Source organism: Amia ocellicauda, chromosome 7, assembly GCF_036373705.1.
Source record: "Amia ocellicauda isolate fAmiCal2 chromosome 7, fAmiCal2.hap1, whole genome shotgun sequence".
In the NCBI taxonomy this organism is placed as follows: Eukaryota; Metazoa; Chordata; class Actinopteri; order Amiiformes; family Amiidae; genus Amia; species Amia ocellicauda.
Window position 1 is genome coordinate 11,622,103 of NC_089856.1, and position 21,856 is coordinate 11,643,958.

Here is a 21,856-nt window from a genome sequence, read left to right on the forward strand (position 1 = left end):
AGGAGTACCTGAGTTATTGTTGCCAGTTTCTCCCATCTCAGCCTTGGAATGCTGTAGGTCTTTCAGAGAGGTCATTGGTCTCATGGCTGGTTCTCTGACCAATGCACTTCTTACCTGGCTTAGTTCATTAGGACGGCTTGCTCTAAGTAGATTCTGGGTGGTGCCATACACTTTCCACTTCTTAATGATCGACTTGACTGTACTCCAAGGGACTTTTCATATCCCACCTCTGATCTGTGCCTTCCCACATAGTTATCCTGGTTTTGTTTTAAAAGCTTTGAATGCTCTACATAACCGTGGGCCCTTTCAGACACAGGTGTATTTAAGCTGAAATCATGTGAAACACTTTTGCACACAGATGGACTCCATTCAACTTATCGTGTGAATTCTGAAGGCAGTTGGTTGCACCTGAGCTTATTTAGGAGTATCATAGCATAGGGGGTGAATGCTTCTTTGTTGAACATTTTTCAGGTTTTTATTTTTAATTGATTTTGGTTTTTCTCCCCCCCCCCCCATTTTTCCCATATTGAAAGTGTAGAGTAGGCTGTGTAATTCAAAGGGACAGAAATCCCATTTAAATGTATCACAATTTCAGGTTATAACACAAATAAATACGACAAAGTCAAAGGGGGGTGAATTCTCTCTATAGCCGCCGTATATATATTTATATAGGCATGCCTCATATGGGACAGTACAAATGACTTGCCATTTTGCATATGCAACACATACATATCATGAATCAAGAAAATTAAAAACTGTAAGCAAAGGTTTGATGCATTTTAACTCATAGGGGTGACATGAAGAGGAACAGCAATGACCAGATATTAATTAAATATTATATTGATGATGAGACGAAAGGAAAGCACAACAAAACAGAGAACAGGCTGCCATCCTCATGAGAGACTAGGCATATGTTTTGCTGTGAATGTAGCCCAGACCAGGGAGAAAGATGGAGATCCAGTGACATTTGGCATATAAAAAAAAACATACCCATGAGCCACTGGGACATGTTTGATTTATTTTTAAATAAACAAACATTAAAGAAACAACCACCCCACCCCAACAGCAATATCATTTAGGGTTTCACACTAAAGAATCTTTAGTAAAGATATAAGTGTCAGAAAATGCTGGCCCTGTGATGTGAGGTACAAAACTTAAATAACAGAAAGAGAGATTGATATACCATTAAATGAATCCCTGGAAATAAATAAAGATGATGGCAGGAATGTTTTCTTTCTGAGCCGGGTGGTGAAGGATGCAAGTTGAACATGTGGGTGTTCTTGGGCTGCTCACCAGTACCAATTGTGTTGCACTCTGTTATCTGTTATCTTGCTTCCTTCCTTTTTCGTGTGGTAGCTTTCTTCCCCTCGTGCAAGGTACACAGCGACAGTGTCGGTGAAACCTGTTTTCATGGGATTCCAAAATGCATTTGCACATCTGGCTTTTATATTGAACCTGATGTCTCCAATGCATTCAAATTATTAATAACCTCTGATTAGGTCAATGATTATATTATGTTAATATGACTTCATTAGTCTTTGGATCTATTTCCACTGTGTGATCAGTTATATTATTATTATTATTATTATTATTATTATTATTATTATTATTAAATAAAACAAAACATGTTCCCTTGGATAAGGTTTTGCTATAATAATAGGTCAGGAGAGTGGGGTTTTTGTTCCTGTAATAATAATAATGTTAAATATATCAAGTGTATATATGGGGCTTTAGGACCATTTAATATATATATATATATATAATTGTTATTATTACATGAAATAAATTAAGTGTATATAGGCATTTAGGACTGTGATGGGAAATCACTGTACAGGAGTGAGTGTGGGTGTTACTTATAGGGAATGCCAAAGGTACTATATGTCCAAGCAGACTAATTATATTGCAGAGGAACAGCAGAAAAACTTAATGTAGCCTAATTTTATGTGAGAAAAACACTTACGTGGGAAAATCAGCATCGTTGCCACTGGCGAATATGTGAGTGCTGCGCTATACCTCTGTATCCGCACAGTGAGCTCCTGACACAACACGGGGCTGCAGAGGGACTTTGATATGCATTATCTGCTATTCGCTTGCTGGCTGTTGCTAGGGCCCTATGGTGACGACTCTGTGGTCTCTGATCATGTAGCTCTCCGCAGTGCTAAATGCACAGTAGGGCTGTTAGCAGGATACACAGCCCACGTCTTAATCGAAGCGCTGCAGCAACACACACTTTGGCGCTTATGTGATTTATTGATTTTAATCAGTTTTAATTAAATGTGTGCATCGGTTAACGATGTCTTAGGTTCCAATACAAAATATGGCATTGCTAATTAACAGCCAGCTTGTACCATCTTTCAAATTCCTTTAAAAAGAACATAACACAATAAACAAAACGTGATTTGTGATTTTTCTGTAACCTGTAAGTCGCCATGGATAGGGGGGTCTGCCAATAAACAAATACATGACTAAATTAATGAATAATGCATGTATGTATTGGAAAGTCCATAGCTGTGAAGCTGTTGGAATGGTATTATCAACCTCTGAACCTGGTAGGTTATACAATGCAATTATATAACGAGCGATATCAAGCATTTCGGTTACACGACGCAAAAGCGCAATGGAGCAACGCCCTCCAATGCGCCGAATCCGACCTTGGACTGCTTTCTTTGGGGAGGGAGGGGCCACAGTAGCCCAGAGGAGGGAGGGGGCGCAAGCAAGACAGTGCAGATGTGTGGCAACATCTGTCGAGGCCCGCAGATGGGGGCGACGCGGTCATTTGGTATTTGGGAGGTTCTCAATACCCCTACGGGAACCCTCCAATAGAAACCGCACAACTTAATTCGCGAAACTCTCCAGATCCTTATCGTCAGGCAGTCTCCATAAATAGAAACACACAAGTCTAGTTGTACACGAAACATACACACGTTTCTAATTTTCCACACAGTTCCTAATGAACGTGTATGTGATCACTACATTATAGTAAATATCACATAAAATGCATAAATCCTGATATATCTGTACGATAAATGACAAAAGGCTCTCCTCTAGATCCGAGTTTTCACCTCCTTTTCTATTAGAAAAAATATAAAGTTAATGGTCAACCAGTATTTAGCTTAAGCATTCCTGACTAATAGGAACCAGGATTGTAACATCCAGACCATCTAAAAGAGGCCGCCGATACGGAATGCACGGAAATGACATTGCAAATATAGGGCACGGAAAGTCATCGAGTTCTCGGTAACACTAGAATTAATGGGCACCGATTCTTAATTAATTAATTGATACATCCCACAGGAATAACGCGCGAAAGCCTCAGGCACTTCCACTGCCGATTTGCGATGTTGATCACATGTATAAACCGTATTCACCCTCACCCTGTTATACACACGAACGGCAGAATTCAGATGACCTTCATAAGGTATGCATGTGTTATCCCTGCGATATTCATACATCAATTCATTAAAGATCGGTGACCATTATTGTAACATTTGACCCCAGTTCTCAAAGGTAAAGGTCGAAAACGCACAGAAGGGGAAAAAAATGATCAATGTATAACTTTAAACCTAACTAACCAATACATTGTAACAATATCATGAATGTTATTTAACTAGTTACAGTAGCTAAATATGTATAAAAACATAAGAGCAGACGCCCCTTTCCAGGACCACTTACAGGTTACATATACAAAATAAAACGAGGACAAGGACATAACAAGACTCTAATGATAATAGACTAATTAACGCTGTGCGTCAGGTACTTGTGATATTTATAGGTATTTCTTCAAGAATTAACTGGTTACCATGGCTGCAGATACGATCTAAAATTATACATAGTCAGGTGCCTAGTCCCGTTCACCCAATTATAATCTTCCCCCACCACAAACTACACCACCGATTCTTAACAGCGTGTAAACTGCAGCCATCGCCTAACTAGCTAAGACATGATGATTAGCAAGACGAGAAGAAAACGTACAACGACAAAAAAAAAGTCATATTCTCGGTAAGGTCAAATGGATCTAAGAATCCACGCAACACAGGCACTCAACTTTAAAACAACGTTCACAGTTTCGTGTTTAATAATGCATCAGCCCCGCTTCATGTTGGAAACCGGTTGCCAACGGTTGCATCATTTCACATGACTCCCACACGCCCCACATTCGTCCTGGCTGTCTTATGACTGCATCACAACTTCCCCGACACACAAACTATGCAGTCTGGGCCTGCAAGCAGGGGCCGCTGGTCCCGCCTCCGCGCCTACGTCACAGTGGAGCGAGCGGCGCACTCTCGCTCGCTCATTGGATATCACTAAGCAAAAGACCCTGCGCCTGCGCTGCCGAGTGGCCAATGCGGCCGTCAGTCAAGCTGTCTATTCCGGCGTTTGCGCTTGGTTGCCCCCCTCCCCTTTTCTCTTGTGGTTAGGTTGCTCCGGCTATATATAAGGATCGCCGGGAGTTTCCGAAATTCGCATTCAGTGACATTACTGAACAATGGTTAACATGAGCTATCACCAATCCACTCCAGAAAATCAAAATACTGCGAACCCCAGACAGTCGAGAAAGCGAAATAATAAAAGAAAAAGGGTAAGTTGTTTGTTTTTTCCGGCTTGCGTTATTTGTAGCACTGTAACTGTAGCGATTTCCTCTCTGCTTTCTTGAGATTGTGTGAGAAGTGTAACTTCTTCCCTGGCGGGTATTTGCTGGTGGAAAAACGAGCGCAGGCATGTTTTGGCAGAGCTCCCATGCCTGTTTTGGGAATACGGTTCCGCTCTTCTTATTTTAGACCATTGTGAGCTTCTTTCTAATTGGGGAGGGTTTTTATATTATTTTTCGTCGTCTTGTTTTGGATCTAGTTTCTAGTTTGTGTCTAACGACTTCTTTTCTGGGTCCAAGAAAACGATGTAGCTAAATTTTATATTGAACGCGTAATAAGTGTTCCTGTTTTATGAATATGAAAATGCCTCACGTTTTAAGATGTTGTTTTGTATAATTTCTTAATGTAAGGTGAATTTTAGTATTTAAAGCGTGATGTATCAATGTTTCAAATTGCCTTTGTTTTTGTATTGTTGGTAGTTTGATTCCATTACGTAATCCAACCACTTCGACATGATTGGCTTAATGAAGAATCTAAACATTTCAGGGACGTCCTACTACTGTTTATTGGACCGATTTCATTCAACCACCCGTCCTTATTATTCGTACCAATATATTTTGTACGGACATTACTTGCGAATAAACCAAAAACCTTATTCATTGTGCTGGTTTGCTACAGGTTACTTACACGCACAGCTATTACAAAAAAACAAACACAAACAAACACGACGTAATTTGTAACTATGTATTGTTTACTGGCAGGAATGCGTTATTGATGTTTCATTGTCCCAAAATCGCTTACGCCAGTATGAGGAAGTGTGTTCAGTGTATGATGAACAGATGAACAGAATGATGTTTCGCTAAGGACGCTATTTCAACCGGGGGAAAAAAAAGAATTTAGTCGAAGTGACTTGATTGATTGATTTAGTCGGGCAGTGATTGACGGGTACCGCGCCGCGGTGATTGACAGCTCTGGCCGGGGTTGTGCGAGGGCTCGCGCGGTCTCCCAGACGACCACAGGGGGCAGGCGCGAGCTGCGTCTTGTTGACATGGAAACCAGTGACCTAATTTCACAGCCCGACGCCAGATAAACGAGCTGCGATCGCACCTGGTTTATATCCGTGCTGCACTGCGCTACGATCCACAGTGATAATGACCGTAGCCGTATTACTGCCATTTTAATTCTTTAATGACAGTTGCGAATGGCTGGCAGCATTAGGCACATCTTACAAGTTAATCAATGAAAATTCTCTGACTGACAGTCTTTCATTCATGAAGTGTGAACTGTTTTCCTCCCGTTAGCAGGCAGTGCCAGTCCGGTCTGCGCTGCTCTAGTCGCTGGTTGTGTGCGTGTGTGCGCCTGTGTGTGTGCGCCTGTGTGTGTGTGCCTGTGTGTGTGCCTGTGTGTGTGCCTGTGTGTGTGCCTGTGCGTGTGCCTGTGCGTGTGCCTGTGCGTGTGCCTGTGCGTGTGTGCCTGTGCGTGTGTGCCTGTGCGTGTGCGCCTGTGTGTGTGCCTGTTGCTGCCGGGAGACTTTGTGTCGGGTCCTCAGTGAGGGAATGTACCGCAGGGGAGCGGCGTGGCTCAGGGCAGCCTGCCTGTGGATTATTAATGAAGTTTCTTCTTTGTCTCTAGATTTGTTGGGGCACACCGTCTCCGCCGACACATCGCCAGACTTGATTAAAAGGTGATCGAATATTTCCAGAACCTGTAAAGTGTATTACTAGTTAATTAGACTGGTTTCTAGGGTTCTGATAAATGTCATGTTTCTTTACTGTAATTTATGAAGAATACAAATAATATAATTAATTCCTGTATTGGGCAGACTGCAATGGCAAGTAGATTAATATTTTGATATAGTATAATGACTGCAGTGCACCAGTGAGGCCACTCAGTGGCACTGTGGCTCTGTGCACCTGATGGCAAAGCTCTTTTTATTTTTATTTAATTCGGATGTAACCACTTCCTCCTTCACTGTTTTGAAAATCGAATTGCACGGAAGTTGATAACATCACAAAGCCGGCAAAAGGTTTGAGCTTTAGAGCCTGCAGAATGAAGGCCAGTAAGTTAAATGAGTGGCTGAACATAAAAATGTCTGTATCTGGTTAATAATTTATTGAAAATGTCTAACCCTGACCGTGTGTGTGTTGTGCAGGTGCAGGGCAGTCAGATGACCGCAGAGTCGATGGCGTTCTCTCCATACCCTCCCGGCGTGGGGCCGCTGTGCGGGGCGGAGCTGGAGGCGTGGTACGAGGACCTGCAGGACATCCTGTGCTCGGATGCGGGTGGCCTGAAAAGTGTCCGGCCAGCCCAATGCCCTGAGGTCAGTTGGTGGGAGTGGACATCGGTGCAGTTGTTGTGGGATCCTTTTTAGACCCCTTTAGACCCCTGCATGGAAAAACTTCCCCACATGTGAGTGTGTGAGTGCAGGTAGTGTTATTGTGTTGCTGGCTCAGCTGTAGCGATGCGAGGAGTGACGCTGTTCTTGTCTCCTGCGTGAAGAAGGAGCCGGAGTTCCTGGACGTGCTGGAGACCTGCTCCTTCGCCTGGCTGACGGACGGACAGCTGTGGGCCGAGGGGGAGCCGCTGCGCGCTGAGCCCCCACAGACTGCCAGCGCTGGGGGGGACCTGCTGCCTCCAGAGTTCTTCGAGCTGCTGAGCGAGGGAGCCGGGCTGGGAGGGGAAGGAGGAGGAGAGGGAGCCAGGGTGATCGAGATCGTAGGCTGTCTCCAGGAGCTGCCTGAAGAGGAGGAGGAGGAGGAGGAGGAGGGCGAGGGGGAAGGGGAAGGGGAAGGGGAGAGGAACGGGCTCGACCCCTCACTGCTGTCCAGTGAAGAGGAGCTGCCCTCGGCCCCTGAGTCGCCCCCGTCCAGCGTGGGCTCCCAGGGCAGGGTGGCTCACAAGCGCAAGAGAAGCACACCCTCTTCCTCCTCCTCTTTCTCTCCCTCCTCCTCCTCCTCCTCTCCATCTGGAGCAGGGGCACCCAAGAAGAGCAGGAAGGAACGCGAGCTGGAGAACGAGAGGCGGGTGGTGGAGCTGACGGAGCAGAATGAGCGCCTGAAGGCTGAGATCGAGCGGCTGAGTGAGGAGGTCCAGCACACCAGGAGGGCGCTCATCGAGAAGCTGGTCAATACCAAGAAGTCCTAGAGCACAGCATTCCCATAGCGGCCGTCTCCATCACGAGGCTGGAGACCATGAAATAAATGCAAAAAGTGTCACGAAAAGAGGGTCCGAGTGAGAGCGGTAGCAGCAGTGGCAACAGCAGGGTCAGGGGGCAGCAGGGAAGGGGCGGGGAGCGGATGGGCGATACACAACTGCCCAGTGAGAAATGAGTCCTTGACCAGGCTTATTAGGGAGTCCAAATGTTCACACTTTCATATCGGAGGTAAAAGGTACGGAATGTGGCAGTGCAAGAGAGTTGGGCAACAGTTGTATGAGAGGGTCCCTGTGGTGCAGGAGGCAGAGGAGTTGGCATGAGGGAGCACAGGAAGGAAAGTAACCAGACAGGCTGTCAAGATAGAACGTCAAGGGGAATGTCCGAAGGGACGGGGGCAAAGAAAAACCCTAGGTTCCGGTCTTTGGGATGTAAATGTGTAGAGGGTCTTTAAAAAGATCCCGCTCTTCAGTTCCTTGTGTTAACAGGAAAAGGAAGGAAATGTCTAAACAAGATGGAAGTGGGTGAGCTGCACTATTTTGAATGTTGAAGTGAGGTGATGTATAAAATATATATCGCAAATGAGATTGGGGCACTATTAAAATCAATCAAATAATATTCATGGGAATGAGACTCCACCTCATGTAGTTTGAGTCATTCAGGATCTTAGTGTGAGCTTAAGTAGACACTCGCTAGACCACCAGCAGTGAAGTTAAGCTCACAGGAAGTGCCTAGATCTGTGGAAATAAAAGTCAATGCAAAGAAGCTCAAAGAAACACTCATTAAATGGGCAACACGAGCTGGGTTTACCTGCATGTTGGTGGTATATGAGACCACTGAGTCCAAGGCTTATGAGGGTCTCTGAATCCACTGATGAATACAGACCGCGATTGTTTTATCAAGAGGTCAGGAGACATGTTTTCCACTGTGAGCAAACTGCCCATATAATTAATTGACTATGCAGTAGGTAGTTTGCCCATAGTAGGGGGAAAAAAGGTTCTGAGTGTTTGAAGTACATGGGTTAAAATGCCAACAAATAAAATCTCTTGAGTGGCGCAAACTGCAGCTGGAGTCTCGCGTCTCTGTTTTCCCCAGGATGTGTCCGGCTTGGCTCACCTTTGAGTATCTGCAGATGGAAACCAGGTTAACATGCATTGTCAGATTGTGGATTGGCTGGCACCCTTTTTACCCAGCGAGGGGCTGCTAATCTGCCAATAATCTACAATCTGACAATGCCCCATAGCAGGCTGCTACTAACAGTTATTTGTATTCTTACTCTAAAATGTACCATCATCAGTTATAACCATACTGTAGATCTGAGCTCTTGAAATATGTGTTGTCAACATACCCAAAACTTAATTCTATGTCTTCATTATTCATTTAATTTATTTCTTTAAATGCATGCTGCATGAGTAGTACTGAAACATGTAAACAGGAATGTTATACTCTTAGGTTATGTTGTCTGCTATATCTGACCAAAACATTAAAGATGTATTGTAATCTCTGTAACATTTTGGTTTTTGAAATTAAAGTCACCAATCATTATACTGTTGAGATGTAATTCTTTATTTCAAGGATGAAATATACTTAATTTAATAACCTTTAAGACTACTCCCACTACTTGTGTTAAAATGGACATTTAAATATGAAGGCCAGAATATTAGAAGCTTTTTGTTTTGAAATCTGTGACCCGATTGTAAACTGAGAATTATCACTGGTCTAATTTTTAAGGCTTGTGAACATGGATTCATAAATACTGGTGCAGTGGCTGTCTAAAAAATGATCACTAAATTAAGTGAATAAAGACTGAGACCACTGAGCAAGAGGAACTGAATATTTTGCTTTCTTTTGTTCTAGTTCTTACTTGCTTAACAACTTGTGAGCCCTCATCGACAGCGTAAAGTGAGTAAAGCCAGTGTATTATCCCTTAAAACCAGAAAGTAAAAAATAAAACCATACTTTTTATTTTCTTTTTATTGTAAAAGTGGAAGTGGTCCTGAGGCCAAACACCTGTTAAACATAACACCATGAAATCCAGAAACTTTCGTTCTCCGTTTTCAGTTGCCAAAGGTTTGTGTTCCTGTATGAAACAGACTCCTGTTTGTTCCCAACGAGGAAAAAAAAAAAAAAGTCAGATTTGTGCAGCGAGAATGTGACTGTAGACTGGCTCAGAGAACCAGTTTTAGACTGAGTTAAAATGCTTAGAAATGTATCAGGCAACTGAGACTGGTTTTAAGGCGTCCCAACCCTTCCTTTCCAAAGAGCCCTCAACAAAGAAAAGTCAAACATTGTGGCAAATAGAAAAATGTATAAATAGTGCTTTGGATCAAATCTTATTGAGCTGATGCCAATCGCACATTGCATATTGCTTAACATGGCACACAGTGTTCTAATATAGCAACTTGTCTAGTCAGTTTTGCGAATACGGTGAAATTGCTGTTCTTCAATCTCTGGGGTCTGGAATTAACAGTCAATAGGTTCAAATAGGATCAAAAGCCGGCAGGGGAATGGAGTGAATCCACCATGGCTGCCTCCCCTCCTTCCGTTCTTCAGCTCATTTCTTCTTTCCTTTCGTCACGGGGGGCTCGGGGTTCTTACCCTCGGCCAGGACCAGCTGCTTCTTCAGGTCCAGCAGCTTGGCCACCTCCGCTCCAATCACGGACTTCTCCGCTTTCTGGGCTTTGAGAGTGCGCACGCGCTCCCCCTGCAAAACACACAGGCACACAAAGGCACAAAGGTGTTTAAAACCCTGTGCAGAGCTTCCTTGACAACCAATCGCATTCAAACTCAAAAACGGCCAAGAAACCTAAGCTGCTGAGGTCAGAGCGCAGGTGGTATTAATTGAATTACACTCCGTATTCGTAAAATGAGGTGGTACAATCTCTGTCACCGTCTCACAGGGTGTCACACAGAGTGAGGAACCAAACCTCCTTGTGCCCCTTCCTTTCTACCACATGTAAAGACGACGTCCTGCTGGAATCGGACTGCTGTGTTATGCCGGCTCCTTTAGCCTCGGTTAGTTGCTAAAGCTCAAATTATCCAAATGATGTGTGCTGATGGAGGTGTCTCACTGGCTGGCTGGCTTCAAACTCCCTGCCTCACCTGTTGTGCCACCTCCTCTGTGAGCTGCTTGGCTCTCTGGGGGTCAGCTTTCCCAGCAGTCTCAGGGATAAGACCAGGGGCAAGTGCAGGGGCTGCAGGTTTAGCCTCATCAGCTGGTTTCACGTTGGTCGCTTTCTGCAGAGGAGAATGGGAAAAAAGAAAAGTCAGGGCTTCTGTGATCAACAGCAACAACTAACCACAACAGGGACAACACAGCAGGAACACGACAGGGTTGGAATTAGTTTTCTTAGTGCTCTTGTTGATGATGTCCCCGGGACCATTTGTCATACACCGTTAGTCAAAAAAAAGGCCTCAAACACACATGCAGTTAGAGGACCAGCTTAGACTACGGCAGTCCAACTGAATTCTGGGAATGGGCCCGAGACTCTGCTGGCTCAGCTCACTTCATGTGGTCTTATTACTTTAATCAACAACTGGACAATTGTGGCCATGATCTCTGGGCCTCTTTAATGAAAGGTGTTAATCTCAGGGACAAAACCAAGGTTGGCTTTTTGGTCGTAGGGGATGGGTGAATTCTACATGCATAATTTTATGAAGGACGGAGAAAAAGCAGGTTATAGTTATTATTTTTATTATAATTTTGCAAAAAGGAGGGAGGAATCTTGCATGTCATTAAAAAGCTTTGGAAGATGCCCTAACAGAACAACATCACAGGGTTTAAAGTCCCCACACACAACAGCCAGAGAGAAGAGAGCACACAACATGCACACCAGATACCTGCTGGACATCCAGGCCTTCCTCAGGCTGGAGACAGAGGATTAATGTGTTGGAAAGCAAGGTGAAATGTGGTGCGTTTTCATTTACATCCCATTTCAAAGGCTCTCTTTTAGAAGAAAGTAACATGCAAACTTGGAAAGACAATTTTTTCAATAACTTCTAGTATTATACCTGTGATATAAGTCTCCTTCACCCACCCCAGCTTACCTGCTGACCCCCAAATCTGTTCCTCAGAGCCTCAATCTGATCTGCTTCCAATTTCTGGAACAATGGACTGATCTGTGCGGGGAGAGAGGGAGAGAGAGTTAACTCTTTCAGTCTTATACTCAATTCTCGATAACTTTTGATATTGGTTATAAATGGAGACAAAGTGAAAATGTGTGTCTGAGAGGTTCTATAAACTGTGTGTGTGTGTCTGCAACTGTCTCTATACAGTGTGTGTGTGTGAGAGCAGCACATGTCTCTGTCCGTGTGCATCTGTGCCGGGCTGGCCCTGCCCTCACCGTGCCGATCCTGTGCCCTGCGGGCAGCATGCAGACGAACTTCCCGCTCAGGGTGTTGCAGTGGGGGGGCGCGTGCAGCTGCTCCTGGATGGTGGCGCTGACTGTGGGCATGTAGGGCTGCAGCATCACTGACAGCAGACAGGCCAGGTTCACTGCCACCCCCGTCACTGTGCCTGTCCGCTGCCTGCGGGGGCGAGAGAGCACGAGAGAGAATCAGAGAGTAGAAGATATGGGAGGGGGAGAATGAGAGGGATAGGGGAAATGAGAGGTAAATAGAGGGGCAGAGTGAAGGAGATGTGGAGACAAAGACAGGAAGAAAGGGAGGCTCTGACAGAGGGCAGGAGGCTGGTAGAATAGAACAGACAGAGAGGGAGTGTGCCATCGGTCTTGCCTGTCTCTCTCGCCTCCTTTTATCTTCTTCCAGGGTTCATTGACTTGGATGTACTGGTTGCCATGGCGAGAGATGTTCAGGATGCATTTCAGAGCATCACGGATCCTTAAAGGGCACACACACACGCACAGAGACAACAGACACACAGACAGACAACAGACACATAGAGCAGCTTTAGTAAACTTATGACTAAACATACATATACTATACAGTAATACAGTGCGTGTACAGTCTTCAGTGTGTGTGCAGCAGTACCTGACTTTCTCCATCAGCTGAGTGTACTGCCGCAGCTCCCAGGCAGTCAGAGCCAGAAGTCTCCTGTCCTCCTCCTCCAGGACCATGGCAGGGACTTGGCCCTCAAAGAACTTACACACAAACATCCCTGACCTGGGAGAGAGAGAGAGAGAGACACACACACACACACACACACACACACAGAAAGAGAGAGAGAAATAATTAATTCCATCTGTTTCACTGCATCGCTCAGCCAGTCAGTCTGTACATCAGCCACTAAGTGTGTTGGTCATATAAATTTGTTAGGAGTTGGTATGCCAGTCACTGAGCCAGTGAGATTGTGACTGGGAATCATCCTGTTAGCGCCCATGTTTCGGGGGGTCGGGGCGCAGGCACACCTGTTGATGAAGTTGCCCAGGTTGTTGAGCAGTTCGGAGTTGTTCTTCAGCGCCATGTCGGCCCAGGAGAAGGTGCTGTCCTGGCCCTCGGGACGCACGAACAGCAGGTAGAAGCGCCAGATGTCGGTGGGGATCCCCGTGTCCATCGCCATGTCCCCGAACACACCCACGCCCCGGCTCTTCGAGAACTTGGTGTCCTCGTAGTTCAGGTACTCTGCGGGGGAGACAGTGAGAGAGAGAGAGAGTTTGAGAGAGAGAGTGAGAAAGTGTGTGAGAGAGAGTGACAGTTTGAGAGAGACTAGGAGAGTGTGTGAGAGAGTGAGAGTGAGAGAGAGACAGCATGACAGAAACACTGACAGTGCAGCAGCAGCCTGGCTCTAACCTGTTGCAATGAGGTGGCTGACCAGGGTGTAGTTGTCCTCGGCCCCCAGCAGGGAGCAGGGGAACACCACGCTGTGGAAGGGCACGTTGTCTTTGGCCATGAAGTTATACAGCTGCACCTGGGGGAGAGATGCACACTGTCAGGGTATACAGGGCATACAGACACGCACACAAACGCACACTGTTAGAGTAAAAAAGGTTTACAGATACAGATACACACACTGTCAGATGAGTAACAGGGTATATAGATATAGATACACCGGAATGCATCGTTACCTGCTCTGGATTCTTCCACCATTTCTCCCATTGGTCGGTGTAATTGGCGGTGATGGACAGGTAGCCAATGGGAGCGTCGAACCACACATAGAACACCTAGAGGGAGGTTAACAACAGGGTTACCAGGTCAGATACATACACTTGTAGATGATCCAGTAAAGCTTGATGGATTTAAATAGGCTATTGAGGGGGTCTTTGTGTTTTTAAAGGGTTGTGCGCGAGGGTGGCGGCCATGGGGGTGGGGGGAGTTCTCTTGCCTTGTCCGAGAAGTCAGGGTGGGGTACGGGGGTGCCCCACTTGAGGTCGCGGGTGATGCAGCGTGGCTTCAGCCCGTCGCGGATCCAGGTGCGAGTGATGAAGCGCGCGTTGGGCGTCCAGTCGCCCGTGCCGACCGACTTCTCCAGCCACGTCTCCAGACGGGACTCCAGCTGCGGATGATGGAGAGACGTGGATGGGAAGAGGGTTACCACAAAGGAGGAGAAAGAAGTGGGTGAGGGACGAGGGGAAAGGAGGGAGAATCAAGGGACATGCAAAAAACACACAGTCTAGGTCCGAGATCAGGGATTTCCTCTGACACACCTGCACTTGTCATTTATCGTTTTTAATGCTCGCTCTACCTTGGGCAGGTCTAGGAACAGGTGTTTGGACGACTTCACCACGGGGGTCTGCTTGCACATCTTACACTGGGGATTCTGGGAAAGACAGAAAACACACGCAAGCGACATAGGTTACATACAGAGGCTTGGATAAAATTGGGCTAATGCATTTTTTTGGTCAAGCTTCTTATACATAGATTGCTTTTTAAAGGGAAAGCATTTTTTTGTTTTTGTCCCTTGGTTCTCTGGTCGCTGACCTTGAGCTCCACGGCATTGATGAGTTTGCCACACTTGTCACACTGGTCCCCCCGCGCCTCCTCGTAGCAGCAGAAGGGACAGACGCCCTCCACGAAGCGGTCAGCCAGGAAGCGGTCACAGTGCTCGCACCGCAGCTGCTCCACCGTGTCGGGCAGCAGGAAGTCCCGCTCCAGCAGCCGCCCGAAGATGTCCTGGGCAATCCTGGGACAGAGAGAGCGAGCAAGCAAGAGACAGAATGAAAAGAAAGGGAGACCGTGAGTGCCAAGGCTGTCTGCTCCTCCTTCAATTTTATTTATTCGCTGATTGCCTCACCCGCAGGTCTCCCCCTCACTCGATCGTTCCTATTCACCCCAACTTCTCCTACCCCCCGACTTGTCCCACTAGCTTATCTCAAACCACCCCCAGCCCATCACAGTCTTCCCATCCTGTCCCGCCTCTCCCTCACTCAGTCTGCCGGGGCGTGGTGGTCCTGCCGAAGTAGTCAAAGCTGATGTTGAACCAGCGGTAGATGTTGGCGTGCACAGTGTGGTACTTGTCGCAGATCTCCCGCGGTGACACCCCCTCCTCCGCCGCCTTGTTCTCCGTGGCCGTCCCGTACTCGTCCGTCCCGCACACGAACAGCGTGGTCAAGCCCCGCAGACGGCAGAACCTGCCGAGAGAGGGAGAGGGAGAGAATGCAAGTTAGAGAAGCAACATCTTGCCAGGCATTTATACTATTTTATTGGTGTAAGTATTTTACATTACAATAACAAAAACAAATCAAAACAAATTTTAATACTTATGATTAATTTTTTTTTAAATCAATTCTTAAAATCACTTAAAAAAAATTTAATCTTAGTGATTAACAAAACATATGAACTCAAATAAAACTCAAGTGCATAAAACAATAAAACAAACTTGTGATAAAGCAAAACTGCAAACCAACAAAAGAGTCAAATACATTGAAAATAACTGAAAATGCACCGGACAAATAAAAAAACAAATAAAATGATAAAAATAAAAAACAAACCAAAACAGTCCGATGCATTTAAAATCAAAATCCTAACGGCCAATGTATTTGACAAAAGAAAAAAAACAGAACAAAACTTACCAAAAAACCCAAACTAGTGCTTTAAACACAACTAAATCTTTAAAAGCAGTTAAAATTCATTTTTTAAAAGTCTTTTTTTTTTTTAAAACCTATCTTTCATAAAGTAGTTAAAAGATCTTGGACTCGGGCCAGGCATTTAGTTTGGAAAACCTGCAAGGGCAGACGAGGAGAGACGGATGAAAGAGGGATTAGGGAAAGGGGAGAGAGGGAAAGGAGAGAGTTGCGGGCAGCATATGGAGGAAGGTGAGGACACATAGGCAGAGAGTGACCCACCTGGCAAACACATCCGCACTCAGCACGCAACCGATGATGTTCCCCAGGTGAGGTACGTTGTTGACGTAGGGCAGGGCACTGGTGATCAGCACGTTTCTTTCCCCCTCCCGAGGCAGGCTGGGAAACGAGACAAGACCACACCATCACAACCATGACACCAATGGAAAAAAAAAAAAAAAAAAGACACAAATGGAAGGAAAAGAAATCACATTTGACAATTCATTACATTTCCCAGGCTGGTTCTCACAGGGAAATCGCAACACCCTTTTCTTGACTACCTCTGCCTGGGCCACAAAATCTGTCAAGTGTGGCTTTAACTGCTGGGAGTCTCAACCTTTCTGATTTTGTAACGTCAGGAGATTATAGTTCCTTTTTTCATGGAGATGCAGTAATTTAGGGTAGTGGAAAAAGACGCAACAGGATGTGAGGTGTAAAAAACATAGAATAATAGAATGGGAAACACAAGTGTTAGTGTGTGTTGTGTGTATGAAGTGAATATGGAGTAGCTGGACAGGTGGACAGAATGACAGCCGGATTTTCCGAATCCAGCACTGTTTTTTTCATGTTGTTTAGGACAGATGGACACTCACATGGGGTGCTGGATCTCCTTGGGCTTGGGACAAGCGGACAGGCCCTTACTCCAGATCTCCACGTCCGCCTGGATCTCCTTCTCCGTCATTGTGTGCTCCGCGTTCTCCCCCTATGGGACGACACACAGGGCTGAGCCAACCAGCCACTCCCCGGCTCGGGGGTGAGGACCACCATATCTCCACAACCACAGGGGGGACTTTAAACTGGAGAAAGGTCCTGAAAATTTGAACTCAAGCTTTGGTGGGGGAAGGGAGAAAAAGTCAAGACTCTCTCACTCGGCTTCACTGGCTTTTGTGAAGGATTGTGGTTTCGGTTGGAGGTAAAAATCTTGCAGCACAGTGTGAATTGATGACCCAGGACCCCAAACGAACGAGGAAGCCGAGACGTAAGTTCAGTGATTGACGGTCAGCCACTCTAGCCCCAGTCTCCACCTATCTGCTCCACCTACCTCTGGCTCGTTGCTGGCAGGTCTCTCACTACGCTGCCGGGGGGGCGGCTGTCTCTGTAGATAGGGTTTCAGGGTCGAGAGTCCCCCTCCCTTCAGGATGGACTGGGCTGCAGCCTTACAAGCTGCATGCCCCCCGACTCGCTCAAACCAGCCTGTCACTGCCTGCAGCCCCCCTGAAACAGAGACAGACACAAGAGGCTGAGTTATGAGGATGGGATGGAAAGCCAGTAGAATCAGTATGAAATCACGTGACATCTAATCTGTCTTACCAGGAAGTAGAGTGGCATCAGAGAGGAATGGGTACAGAGCCCCCCATAGGACGACATCAGCTACTGTCATCACTTCCTATATTTATGTATACGAGAGAAAATAAAATTACAAAAAATGCACATTGTTGGTTCTTCCCTTATAAACTGTAGCGCAGGCTGGGGGTCAGAAACGTACCGAAGTGACGTAGGGGGCTCCTCTCTTGGCCAGTCTCTGGTCCAGGTAGCTCAGGTGTTTCTGAAGGGACCGTGCTGCTTCAGCCCTCTTCCCCTGCAGCGCTGCTAAATGGAGTGCCAAGGTCACGGCGGGCTGGAGGAACACACAGCACAAGACAAGCAGTTACTATTGACATACACGGGCACAGGGTAAAATCACCCCACCTGCACAGGATGACATAGGTGCACTCGGCACCATAGAAGTTTGATTTCCAAGACTGACATGTTCCACACATAATAAACACACCCACAAGCTGCTCAATGGCAGAGTGGGCACATCGCAAGTTCCGCCTCCTCCACCGTTATCATGGAAATGGTGAGTAGCGAATCACACTGCCCTCACCTGGAGTTCTGTTCCCTCCCACTCCAGCCACTGATTGGTCGCATCGCTGGGCTCCAGTCCGCCGAGTGTGAACAGGTACCTGCAGAGAGCCCGAGACGGAATAAGAAGCCAGAAACACACAAAGCCATGGAGGACTGCAACTACCCTCCCCTGTGCTGAGCTGTGTATCATTCAGTGATGGCATGCTGGATGATGGACTGATGCCGTACGCTATAGGCAGACACCAACACCAACAGGATGGTCACTCCGTACTCACTGGCAGATGGCGTTGGCGGAGAACAGGTAGTTTCCAGAGCTGAGCCGCAGGGCTGGCACTGTGGGGCGGCTCAGGAAGGGCACCACTCTCTCTGCACAGACACAAGCACACTGTTCAATCTCTTGACACTACACGGACAACTGCTGCTAACATATACAGACAGGGAAAAATACTACCAGCTTGGTTCCTGTTTCAGTTTGCATGGCATACTTTGGTTCCGTTTTTTTTTTTTTGTTAACAACTGGGTGTCTGTAGATGTGGAGTGTGGGGTGGGGGGGGCTGTGGACTCTCAACTGGCTCATATTAATTACCATACCCATCAGAGCTAAGGGACTGGCACCCATGACCTTCTTAAAACCTCTTAGCTCCAGCTTTGGCACATAAAGAGGTCTTCATCTCTTAAGGTTTATTTGTTTCAGTTATTTATTTGAGTTCATGGCATCTTCCTCCACTAAATTTCTTGCGATTGACTGCTTGCCCAATCTACATAAGTAATCTGAGATGAGGCGGATCAGAGGGGGCTGTAATCCAGAGGGGGGCTGACCGGTCCCTTCTGGACAGTAGCCAGATGGTGCGGCCTGATCCTCCCCGGGATGTCGTAAGGAATCTCTCTTCAGGAACAGGGTGCGCTCTGGCCACTGAATGACTGAGTGGACCGGCCGCCCAATTACTCCACTATAGAAATTCGCAGTCTCTAAAAATCATGACATTGTTACCAACACTGTATTCTATACAAATCTAGAGAGAGGATATTCTCACTCAATACCTTAATGATTATTATTATTTTTTAGGAGCATAAGGTGCTTTTGGACAAGTAGGTAAGATTTTTAAATAGTATTTAATGGGATGTGTGACTATGAATCATATTTTACACACCACACAAATGCAGTTACATAAAAATATATTATTAATAATAATTAGTAGAACATGAGTGACTGGAGTTATACTATTATATGTAAAACACGTGTTCTGTAATCTGCTACTAAATTATAGTTTTGCCGGATTAACGTGGGGTGGTTAGGGGATTAATTAATTTAGACCAGGGACTCCCAAACGGGTCCTGGACTACCCCCTGACCAACTGAGCTCTTAATTGCTTAATTGAATCCTTAAATTTACCTAACAATTCAATATAAGTAATTAAGAGTTGGAACACAAACCAGCAGGGCAGGGAGTTCTCCAGGACCGTTTTGGGAATACCTAGTAGTAGTAGTAGTAGTAGTAGTAGTAGTTGCAGCCCAGTTTCCCCAGTATGGTCAGTTGTCCATGTAGACTGGTGGGCATTTATACACCACAGGGTCTAAATACTTCCCAAACAAACTGTACCTGCAAATAGGTGCCCTTTGCAGACATGAATCACTGTCCCAATACAAACAAGGACTGTACAATCGGAGAAGGCATGTTTAATAGTAATAATGCACAGCAAATATATATAATGAGAGGTCTATACATGTCCAACCTATCATGACACCTATTTTATTCTTCAGAGCAATGAACGCGATCCAAACGCTTCTTTTAATATCAGATTTCCATGTCTTTCATCTGGGAACTAAACTGTAGCTAAACATGACCCTGTGCATTATTAGTAAGCGTCATTTCCCTGTCCGAGGCAGCTCAGTGCATAATTCGGAAAGGAAGGATCGGTCTTAACCCAAACATTCAGATCTCTATGCACATATCTGTATGCTCCTGGCAGGACAGATTCATAAAAACATAATTACAGTACCATAGCAAGAGTCTTACCGTCGTGATTGACATACTTTATGTCACATTTCACCCCTGTCATTTCATTCGCCGCCAGTACTTTCAGACTGTGCGGATTACCCTCGCTGACGTACAGTGTCATCTTTACGTTCATTTCTTTCACGGTCTTCTGTTTTTTAAGAAAACGACATTAATCAATAAAAGCTACAGCTCCAAACTCATGCACCAGAACCTTATCGAAACAACACGCGACAAACCGGCTACTTAACCCGTACGCTGATGCAATGAAAGCTCAATCGCCTCTATGATTGTGGAAGGTGTAGTTTTTAACGCTGAGACACGCTATTGCAGTGAGCCGTGAGAGCTGTGAGAACGGACTCCAATTCCCACAATCCAACGCGATGTCGCTGTCACTGAGGCGGAACATAATCGTACCCCTGTCACGTTACACGGGAGAAATCCCGCTGGCAGCGCAACAGTGTTCCCATGTCACGTGGTTCTAGAGAGTGACGTAATTCGTCTGCTTGTAACCTATATTGTCAGCGGTGGCCAAAGACATCTGCTGTAGTGCTCGTTGGCGGAGATAAGAGGCTGCCTGATTGCAGTGTCACCAGGAGAAATTAATTATAATTGCAATCCTCTCACACAATAAGCAAATTGGGGTAAGTGACACATTCTTCCAGAATTACTGCTCATTGATCTGTTTTATCAGTTGGTCTGTGTTGCAGGAGTTTTAAGTTGCGGAGTTTTTCAGTGAAAGTTGCGATTTTCCTGTTTTACTGTTACCAGTGTCAACTTTCCCCATGCGTCCGTATTTTTCGTTTCTTATCCTTGAGTATATACATTGCAAATTAATAATGCATTCAGTATTCTCTTTGAACTGTTGGCGCAATTAAATGTGCATGAAAAAGACGAAAGAAAGAACATGATGCGCTGTAATAGTTATTTCCTCTGTTGAAAAGAAAAAAAAAGACATTGATTCATATTCCGTATTCATATTATGCATATGACTTTGGGGTTTCTGATGATACAGTAGTATTTTGGGGTCCCCTTCCTCGAAAAGAATGTGCATTTTATTATTTAAACAGCACAACGTTTTTAAGTTACAACCCCATGTATGCATGATTGTGTGAATTCTTGTGTAGTGCGTGATTATGTGGCTGCGTGCTAAATCCTGGCGGTTGTTGCACTTCATCCGTGCATAACCTGTACTCTGACCGTAGGAGTGGAAATCATTTTTTATTGCATTGATTTAATTCAAGTTATTCCTGCTTCAGCAAAACCGCTGCAGGGGGCTTGGCTGTATACGGCCCATTTTCTGAGTGCACGTTATTATTATTATTATTGTGATTATTATACGAATTCTACTCTTCATCTTGCGTAAACCACAATTTGGTGCTATAGTGGTACTGAAGGTGTTTTGTTGTATTTTTGCAATTTTGAGTTTCTTGTTTTTATACTTATTTATTTGACTGGCGACAGCAACCCGTTTACAGTGTTGTTTTAGGCTCATTTGATGGTTTGCAACATGTGGCTTCAGGGGAGGGAGGTAGACGAGCCGGCTCCATGCATACGAGCAGACGCTGAGACGTGAGCTGTCTGTTCAATGTGGAAACGGAGGGAAATGTCTGCGCAGCGTGTGCAGCCCTCAGCACCACAGTGGCAGAGCTGCTGCCGTATTTAAAACGGCTGCTTTTCACCTCTGATGCCTTTCACCAGGAGGTTTTAACATTATTAACGCGTCGACACACTTTTTGACGTATAACGTAACGGCGTTTTTCCAGCGCTTGACTCGAACCGGAGACTCAGGTGCGGGTCGCTTGCTGCAACCGAGGGGTCGTGTCAATCACATCCATATCGACCAATGACAGGCAGACTTGGGGGTCCGGAGGCGGGTTTAAATCGGCACTTGTTGAGAAGCGCTAAATCCGAAAACTCAGTCTTGTCCAACTATGGGCTGTTGGGCATTGTATGTTTCGTAAACCAATGGATTTAAATGAAAAATACTGTATTTATGACTGTTCATTGAGTGGTATTACTATTGCTGTTTGGA

The 21,856-nt window shown here is 45.7% G+C and overlaps 3 protein-coding genes across 6 annotated transcripts in view; 2 read left to right on the forward strand and 1 right to left on the reverse strand.

Annotated features, from left to right (window-relative positions):
- Positions 1-4,409: 4,409 nt before the first annotated feature.
- On the forward strand, positions 4,410-9,285 carry ddit3 (DNA-damage-inducible transcript 3). Of its 2 annotated transcripts, none has more exons than XM_066708405.1 (4): positions 4,410-4,579; positions 6,222-6,273; positions 6,742-6,909; positions 7,092-9,285. In XM_066708405.1, the coding sequence occupies exons 3-4, from the start codon at positions 6,757-6,759 to the stop codon at positions 7,731-7,733; spliced, it is 795 nt and encodes a 264-aa protein (XP_066564502.1). In that variant the 5' UTR covers positions 4,410-4,579; positions 6,222-6,273; positions 6,742-6,756; the 3' UTR covers positions 7,734-9,285. The 2 variants fall into 2 exon arrangements, with proteins under 2 accessions (XP_066564502.1, XP_066564501.1); XM_066708404.1 differs by having other exon boundaries at positions 4,413-4,579; positions 7,089-9,285.
- Positions 9,286-9,696: 411 nt separating this feature from the next.
- Positions 9,697-20,087, reverse strand: mars1 (methionyl-tRNA synthetase 1). Its single transcript, XM_066708403.1, has 21 exons — positions 19,843-20,087; positions 18,101-18,191; positions 17,845-17,923; positions 17,464-17,595; positions 17,289-17,364; positions 17,020-17,192; positions 16,571-16,680; positions 15,981-16,097; positions 15,063-15,266; positions 14,617-14,818; positions 14,381-14,455; positions 14,021-14,191; positions 13,764-13,859; positions 13,489-13,606; positions 13,107-13,320; positions 12,730-12,861; positions 12,475-12,579; positions 12,084-12,267; positions 11,788-11,859; positions 10,843-10,977; positions 9,697-10,444 (listed from the first exon to the last, which is right to left on the reverse strand). The coding sequence occupies exons 1-21, from the start codon at positions 19,955-19,957 to the stop codon at positions 10,295-10,297; spliced, it is 2,751 nt and encodes a 916-aa protein (XP_066564500.1). The 5' UTR covers positions 19,958-20,087; the 3' UTR covers positions 9,697-10,294.
- Positions 20,088-20,345: 258 nt separating this feature from the next.
- Positions 20,346-21,856, forward strand: part of arhgap9 (Rho GTPase activating protein 9) — a 45,076-nt gene continuing 43,565 nt past the window's right edge. For 2 of the 3 annotated variants that reach the window (XM_066708406.1, XM_066708408.1), the window contains exon 1: positions 20,346-20,465. The gene's annotated coding sequence lies outside the window, so the exon portion shown is untranslated. The remainder of the gene's footprint in view (positions 20,466-21,856) is intronic. The other variant, XM_066708407.1, reaches the window with a different exon arrangement.

Coding starts and splice junctions, on each gene's coding strand:
- ddit3 (XM_066708404.1), top strand. CDS start 6,757: ATGACCGCAGAGTCGATGGCGTTCTCTCCATACCCTCCCGGCGTGGGG. Junction 6,910..7,088: donor GGCCAGCCCAATGCCCTGAG/GTCAGTTGGTGG, acceptor TCCTGCGTGAAG/AAGGAGCCGGAGTTCCTGGA.
- mars1 (XM_066708403.1), bottom strand. CDS start 19,957: ATGAACGTAAAGATGACACTGTACGTCAGCGAGGGTAATCCGCACAGT. Junction 15,267..15,980: donor AGTGCGGATGTGTTTGCCAG/GTGGGTCACTCT, acceptor CTCTCTCGGCAG/GTTCTGCCGTCTGCGGGGCT. Junction 10,445..10,842: donor CAGAGGAGGTGGCACAACAG/GTGAGGCAGGGA, acceptor TGTGTTTTGCAG/GGGGAGCGCGTGCGCACTCT.